We start from the raw sequence: 8549 nt of genomic DNA, 5'->3' as shown, positions 1-8549 counted from the left end.
CTAAACCTCACAAACATGAAGTTTAGAGTGGTATAGTTGCCAAAAATTGAAAAAAAACCAAAAACAGGACCGTTTTTTCACACAGTTTAGGTTCAAAAATTTTGTGCAAGAGTAAGGTTAATGGTGAGATCGATACTCCAAAAAAAATGCTAAGTTTTTTTCAGCTCATAAGGCAACTTTGTGGATATATAGCACCTAGAAATCCATTCTCATACTCTTCAAATAATTCAAGCAAAATGGTCACTTAACAGGACACAAAAGTGTCCAAGGACATAAAAGTATCTTGTTACCATTCTAGTGTTGATGACTATGGAGTTTAGAGCTTCTTACCATGAACAAAAAGTGATTATCGGTGATTGAAAGGGATTTTGCTTTGCCATAAGAGAGTGGCGATGAGAGCCATGTAGAGGATTTTTCCATGAAGTTGATATAAAGCAGGTATATCGTGGAAAGAGAAGAGAATACAGTAAGAGAGTGGAGAGAGAGAGTTCATCTTCTTCTTCTTCCTATGAATGAGAGAGAGATTCTTATGGAAATGGTGATGGAGAGCTTGCATCACCTCTATTTGATACATACATAGAGTTTCATTGTATTCTATGCAATCATCAGTAAATTGAGAACTAATGTCCCTTTTATACTTTTTCTGCAAGCTTGAGTGCTCCATAAGGCATAATCGAGCCTCCCCTCTTTTGCCAGGTATAGCTCTATGCTTATGGGAAAAGCTACCCCCTTTGCTAAGAGCTATATCCACCGAGTGGTTTTAGGGATTCCAAGCCCTCAGTGCAATCTTGACAAGAGGTTCCACGAAGTGGCTACAACTCTCCCAATGCTTTGCTACCATACTGCAATCTCGCTAAAAAATGTTAGCTATTTTGTTAATTTTACAGTGTAGGCTACTTGTGCAACCTGTCAGTGGGCTTCGTCATCGGTTACATTTGAGAAAACACTTCAAAAAGGTTGAAAGGCGAGTGCCCTTTAGTCACCTTCTCGATAATCTACCTATAGTTAGGCTTGCAACGCACAGTACACACAACTCGCGTTGCAGTTTGCGTAACCACTTTTTGACACTTTCTAGTACATGTGTGTTCTAGGCATTGCAACCCTTATAAGAGCTTGGGGAGATGTAGCTCTAAAAACATTCTCTGCTTTTAAAAGTCAACTCTTGGCCAAGCCATTCCTTTTTTGTTATAAGTTGCTTTATAAAACAATATGTAAGCAGCTAATGTGACCTTAAGTAAACTAGAAGCACTGTAATGTCTCATTATAATCATGACACTCATCCTACTATCCCGATGTATATACGATATCGTTTTTTATAAAAAATAATCTCAATAAAAATTTTGTTTAATCCAGATTCTTTGTCATATGTCCGTTATGTACTTATACATTGAGTAAAATTAATATTTATCGGGTTAGACAATATCAAAAAAGCACATTGCTTTTATAAAACGTCAAACCGCATGAAAAGTTTTAATTTTTAGTGAAAAGCGTTAGAAAAGATTTTTTTAAAAAATTAAACCATGGCCTCACTTGGTCTCTCTGAACTAAGAAACGAATTTAGTTTTCATCAAAAATCGTGAAAAGCCACTCAAAAAGATGATTTTTAACCAAAAAAAAAACTTTAACTTCCTTACACATAGAATTAAGGATTTGGCCAAGTTTTTCAACACAAAAAAGAAACAAAACAAAATTTAAAACTAAACCAACTTTTTATTCAAAGAAACAAAACAAAATTCAAAATTCAAGTCCTTAGTAAAGGGTTGGATTTTGGTTGGATCTATGGTCCATTCGAGAAAGCTTGCTTAATAAAATTAGTGTCACATGACAACCTAATGATAATAAACATTTTTTAATTATTTTTTTAAGCTCTTGAGAAAAGGGTGTTGAAATTTGTGTACTCTCTTTAAAGAGAGACATTGAATATTGTGTCGAACATTATTTTTTATGTTTTTTAAATATATTTGATCTAAGTACTTCGTTGATATAATTTTTTTAAAAAACATGATATTTTATTGTGCCATGATTTAAAATACGAGTGTCACTTTCCATTTTTCTCTCTTGCAAAGAAGCCTATTATTATGAAATTCTTAGCTTTATGTAGGCCATAACGAATTTTCACCTTGTTTTTTTAAAAACGAGATCTCAAAATAAAAAATTTCACGCATAAAACAAGTACAAAAAGACAAATATGTCAACGTTGTGCAATTCAAATTCCGATGGTATGAAAGCGATGGCATCTTGTGGTGTAGGAATTCCATTATATCTCAAAGTGTGGAACTAGCAAGTTTGTTTCCCTTGGATCACTATTGAGATTGGGTATGAAATTCCAGTGGATGGGTCGGATGCTTGGAAATTGACTTTGATGTATTATCGTAGAAGCTAGAAGCGTCTATTAACACCTTACCAACAATTTACCTCTGAAATTTAAATTTGAAAGTGAAAAAATCTACAAATTTTAAGAAAGTCGGGGTAAAAAACTTCACCCTTGGCACTAAGTAACACCCATCTTTAATTTTTTATTTTTTTTTTGGTGGGGGGGGGGGGGGGGGGGGGGGGGGGGGGGGGGGGGGGGGGGGGGGGGGGGGGGGGATCTCGAGACACACTAAACATAGCTGCCCAAAAAACTAAGCGAGGCGCATCGTCGAGATTTAAACCAGTGACCTTGCAGTGCGGGTTTAAACTAACCACCTCACCCGGTCGTGCATCATGTATGCACAATCATTTTTATGACCTCATATTGTAAGGTGACATGCATCTTCCGGTTTTCCAGTTTTAGAACCCGTCCAGGTTTAATTTTTGATTTGACTCTTGCCGTTGCGATCTCCGCAGCTTTCTTGCTTGAACTTCCCCGCCCTTGTTCCCATTAAACCCACAACACACACACACACACACACACACACACACACACACACACACACACACACACACCCCCCCCCCCCCCCCCCCCCCAAAAAAAAAAAGAAAACAAATATAGGTGTTACTTAGCGTTGAGGCTGGCCTATTGTGATTGTGATGTATCACATACCAACCTTAAGATTTCTTCCAACAAAGAAAGTGAAATTTCTAATAACTATAAAGAAATTAAATGTCCAATAAACGAATTTTTTTAATCAAGAAAGTTTCATTGTTGCATTTATTGATTGTACCAAGGTTGATTCAACACTCAACGGTGATACTTTCAATTTTTTTAACTTCTTCCTCGTAAGTTTAGCTGTCTAAGACTATGATTGTTGCCTTTGTAGTGTATAAACACCCTATTGATACCCCCTAAACTCATATCTATTAGTAAATTGCACAAGCAACAACAGATTCAAGTGTTTAAAAAAAAACAAAAAACACTTGCCTTGGATGATTCTCAATCCTCAGGTTGCAGTTGAAAGAGGGGTATCTTTGACAAGTAGTCCATTGAACATGGCTCGATGGATTATATGTCGATCGATTAGCACCACCAATGCCGATCATATGAACTTGACCATGCAAGTGTTACTTTGACTAGTCTTAACAAAACAAAACAAAACAAAGGAAGAATGGTCTTATGGAGGATGCATTGATGTCAACTTGAGAATGTCTTAAGCCATGACTTGAAACTGGCTACAGATTGTGATGGCATGAGAGATGAGAAGGAAGGAGTGACATATGCACTTGAACTGTGGGCTAATGGAAAGGTTGTGGTATGCATTTTTCTTTCCTCATATTTTTATGCTATATGGATAGAAGAGGTATGTGGGTTGATGGGGAACTCACAAAATATGGAGATGGTTTCAAGCAATGCTAATGGTTACCCACCATCCAATTTCAATATTAGACAATTTCAATATTAGACTTGGGCTCAGTAAAAAGTAGCTACATTCCACCAATAATTTTGGATATGTGTTTTTAGGGGGTATTTTACGATATACTTACCCTCTTCGAGTTCAAAAAGGAAGTTGCCTGGTGACTTGTGGCAGAAGGGAGAACAACAAGTGGCAGGATTAGGTGCTCATGGACGGCCAAATGAGCTACACGATGAGGATGGGCAACGAAGCCTTTTTTTCAATAAAAAATACGTGTTGGTTTGCTCAACCTGTAGCAAACTGCACATGGGGTTGTGGCTTAGGACTGAGGGTTCAACGTTAGAAGTGAGGTGGGTGAGATCGATATCGCACAGCTACATATGGAGTTTACAATTTTAGGAGTGAGATTGTGAGGTCGTTATCGAGCACTTGCATAAAGATTGTGAATGGAATTTGGATAGATTCTACGTAATTGTAGTGAGGTAGACCGTGTAGCTACTTTGCAAATTGGTCTCCTCTACTTCTTATGTTGGCATCGACATGTTCTCCTCTTTTTCTTTTTCTCAAACAAGTTGCTTTCCCAAGATATCCAAGTAAACTTAAGTAAGAAATCGTGCATTTGGCCTGAATAGTTGACCTAATCTAGGCACTTTTTGCCAAACACAATGTCCATCCTCTATACTACTCGTGTGAAAGAGTGCATGTTAATTTTATGGAGGCTCTTTATGCGGGCCTAGGACCTCAAAGAGAACTAGCTATCTAATGGCGTGGTCACGCGAGGCTCAATTATCAGTAACTTGTAACTGAGCCTCACCAAATGTAATTGTGCCAAAATAGACATAGTAGCAAATTTGCAAGCATAGTAGAACTAAACCGACACAATTACATGCATGTGAACACAACGTAGGTTCAGTTATCCGTCCTGAAAATGATAACTGAGCCTCGCATGACCATTGCCTAATCAATATGCGATGGCAAGGCTCAACCGAAACATACAATCCGGCATGAGCCAAGCGAGAGACTTGAGTTGGGAGGTAAGATTTGAACATGTGGGATAATCCCCATTTAGAGTGGGCAATGTAGGTTGAGGACGGATCTCTTGTTCCACTTAGGCTATGGTCACATGAGACTTAGTTCCCCGCTACATTTGCCGACCATCTCTGATACCAAAAAAACTTTCCACCGACTTAGTAGTGTTACAATGCCTAAAAAGGCACAAATATTTAACTATGCTAGTCAACTTTGTCTTTCTCTCTCTTGGTTGCTCCTCGCTATCCCTCTCGCTAGTTGCTACTCTTGAGTCATGTACCTGTCGTAGTCAGAACTTGTCGAGGCGTACTATAACTAAGCCTCATGTGACCATAGCCTTAGGCTTCAAAAATCACTGTATTCTCTAAGTTTACCCCTAGTTGCACCCAAGTTTAGCTAATTATAATTACATTTGAAGAAACCCTTTGAAAGGCATGACTCATGAGATAAGATGAAGTGGAGCCATCAAGCTGTCACTGTGCTTTATGTAATGCAAATAGCATGGTGCTGCATTGTGCATGCTAAGGGTCATGGGCATTATCAAAGTGTTTTGTGTGTTTTGTGTGGAGGGTAAAGTAATAGAGACAAAGTCAAAGGATGACTGAGTCAGTAGATCTACTAGATGGGGGCTTTTCAGGTTTTATAAAGGGAAGAGGAGGAACGTGTGCATGTAGGGTGTGATGAATCTGATGGTTATTAGCAATATGTGCATATAGAACCGTTTAGAAGACGCAAGTAGCCAACGCCCTGTAGCCAGGGTATTCCTCTCCCTCCCTCTCACACATATCTCTCCTTCTCCCTCTCCCACCCACTTGTCTATACCTCACGGCCGGCCGACTTCCCTCTTCGACAGACCCGCTATTGACTTCGACAACTCTGCTGCAACAGAAAGCTCCTGCTCGCCATAGCCAAGAAGAAACAGCTTATATGAGCACTTAACTGACCACTTTTCATCAAGTTAAGAATTTGGGTCATTTAGTTAAGCATTTGGGTCCTCATGGATTCCCCCAACAATGTGACAGAGGCCGCCCCTCTCATAAATTTTAGCGCTTCCTCTCTCATCGTCACATCCTTGGTGGCCCTCATAGGGGCCCTTCTTCTTGTGAAATTTGTGCAGAGAGCGAGGGTGAAGCTCCCCCCAGGCCCCTTTGCTTGGCCCATTGTGGGCAATTTCCTTCAACTGAGGAGTGGGCTTACCCCTCAAACCTTAGCAGTGGTCTCCAAAAAGTATGGCGATATCTGCTTGTTGCAGATGGGCCAAAGAAAAGTACTTGTCATCTCCTCCCCAGATATGGCCAAGGAAATTCTTCAGACCCAGGGTGTCGAGTTCGGCTCTCGTGCTCGCAACCTTGTCTTCGACATGACCACTGGCCACGGACAGGATTTGGTGTTTGCTGATTATGGTGAACATTGGAGGAAGATGAGAAGAATTGCCACTTTGCCCTTCTTCACTAATAAGGTTGTTCAGCAGAGTAGGCTTGCTTGGGAAGAGGAGATTGGGCAGGCAATTGCTGAGATCAGTGCAATGCCTGGATCAACAACCTCGGGTATCATAATAAGAGACAGGCTTCAACTCATGATGTACAATATTGTGTACCACATGATGTTCCGACGGAGATTTTCTGGGCTTGATGATCCTCTCTATGTGCAACTGATGAAGCACAATCGAGACAACCATCACCTTGCGCAGAGCTTCAAGTATAACTATGGTGATTTTGTCCCCTCTTTCAAGCCCTTCCTCAGAGGCTACTTGAAGGATGTGTGGGCAGCCAACCAGCGTCGTCTGGCCTTTCTTCGAGATGCCTTTCTAAATGAACGCAGAAAGTGAGTGATTGTGGCATAATGGGTGTTGGTGTGGTATTGGATTGCATTGATAGATGGGCGGAAGAAAGAGCACGTTTTGTAAAAATGGCCTGTAATTGATCGTGCATAAAACCGGGCTGGTAGGCATGCTGCGTTTTTGTTTTCTTTCCCCTAAGCAGGAAGTAGATTAGTTAGCTTTCTGGTGGGTGGGTGTGTGTGTGTGTGCGTTTCTGTGATTTGGGGCTTCTCTTGGATTCGTGCGTAGTCAAGTCTCTGATAAGCTGCATATGGAATTGCAGGCAAACTGGAGAAAAGATTGGAGTAGACTTCTTTTTGGATGCACATTTGAAAGGGGAGATCAGTGAGAGCAGTGTGCTCTACCTTGTTCAAAACATGAATGTGGCAGGTATGTTTCTTGATTTGTATTGCTTGATTGAAAGAGTAAGTACCACGCATGGTTGCATGCTGGATGCGTGTGTATGTGTGCATGCGTGTCTGTGTGACTGTCAAAACAGTCGGTTGGCTGTGAGTTTCTTTGTTGAAAGCTTTCCACCTTGGACAGATGGTGCTTGCCTGCTTACACATATTTGTGTATGCACTCACATGTCTTCACATGCATGCATACATTGTATGCATTTGCGGTTTGGCTTGGCAAACCTATTACTAGAGGTATACAGACAAATTTTATGCCTTGTTTTTCTCTAAGAAAATTCTGGTTGCTACCTTGATGCCTTTTTTCAGCTATAGAGACCACTCTCTGGTCCACAGAGTGGGGAGTTGCAGAGCTTGTGAACAATCCGCGCATCCAGAGGAAGATAATAGATGAGTTGGATAACGTCTTGGGTAAGGGAGTGCCCCTCACGGAGCCTGACCTACCACGTCTCCCTTACTTGCAAGTGAGTATTAACACCTTCTACATACAAGGAATGGATTCGGAAGCAAGCGGCTTGATCCCATCATGTTCTTTGCTTGCATTCTGGATATCGTATGCGTATGCAATGTGCAAATTTCTCTTGTTTGAATGCTTGCAAAAGCTTCTAGATCAATGGATATAGGACTTCTGTTAGCCCTGGCTTATCGCTTCTCTGCTTGCAGGCTATGGTGAAGGAGATTTTGAGAGTACATATGGTGATTCCCATGCTGTTGCCCCACATGAACTTGGAAGCAGTAAAGCTTGCAGGATATGACATACCTGCAGGGTGCAGAGTGTTGGTGAATGCATGGGGTATAGCAAATGATCCACGATATTGGGACAAGCCGGAAATATTCAATCCGGACAGGTTTCTCGACAACAATATTGAGCCGAATGGAAATGATTTCCGGTTTATCCCATTTGGGTCTGGCCGAAGGAGCTGCCCAGGGAGCATGATTGCTGTGCCAGTGTTGGGGCTTGTATTGGGTAAGCTGTTGCAAGCATTTGAGCTGCTTCCTCCTCCAGGTGCTGACAAGGTCGACTTGCGGTCGGTCGGCGGCCAGCTGAGCCTCACCATTGCGAAGAGGTCTAAGGTGGTTGTGAAGCCAAGAGGCATGTAAAGAAGAAGCCTCCTCTGCATCTTCCTCCTCATGTTCCTCTGCTTTCAAGATTTTGTGAGAAAGAGCCATGCTTGAAGGCTAACAAAAACTTGTGTGGTGGCCTGAGATTGATGTCGACGGTTTACCTTGCATGTAAATAAGGCATGGCCTTAGTTACTGGCTGGGCTTAACATAAGGTTTTTATATTTCCTTTTTGTTTGGAATTATGTAAGTAGGCATGTTGAATTGAAGGGGCACCTCCATTTCTAGCACTATTTAGCTTGAAATTCTGGTTTTTAGGAAGCTTGATATTCAGGTGCTACTTTGAAGAAATATGGGAAGTGTCATTACATGCTGAAATTGTAAGCTCCCAAGAAGGGTAGGTCATACTTACCTTCTTTGATTACTGAAGAGGTACTGCTTGTAGATGGA

At 41.1% G+C, this 8549-nt stretch overlaps 1 protein-coding gene across 1 annotated transcript; it reads left to right on the top strand.

Annotated features, from left to right (window-relative positions):
* Positions 1–5559: 5559 nt before the first annotated feature.
* LOC147445501 (trans-cinnamate 4-monooxygenase-like) lies at positions 5560–8332 on the top strand. The gene is made up of 4 exons (XM_086525009.1): positions 5560–6626; positions 6905–7011; positions 7347–7501; positions 7701–8332. The coding sequence occupies exons 1-4, from the start codon at positions 5800–5802 to the stop codon at positions 8136–8138; spliced, it is 1527 nt and encodes a 508-aa protein (XP_086381135.1). The 5' UTR covers positions 5560–5799; the 3' UTR covers positions 8139–8332.
* The last annotated feature ends 217 nt before the right edge of the window (positions 8333–8549 follow it).

This window comes from Adiantum capillus-veneris, chromosome 12 (genome assembly GCF_014529385.1).
Source record: "Adiantum capillus-veneris isolate H3 chromosome 12, ASM1452938v2, whole genome shotgun sequence".
NCBI lineage: Eukaryota > Viridiplantae > Streptophyta > Polypodiopsida > Polypodiales > Pteridaceae > Adiantum > Adiantum capillus-veneris.
Note: the sequence above shows the minus strand (reverse complement) of the source record. Positions and strands in the feature narration are given on the sequence as shown.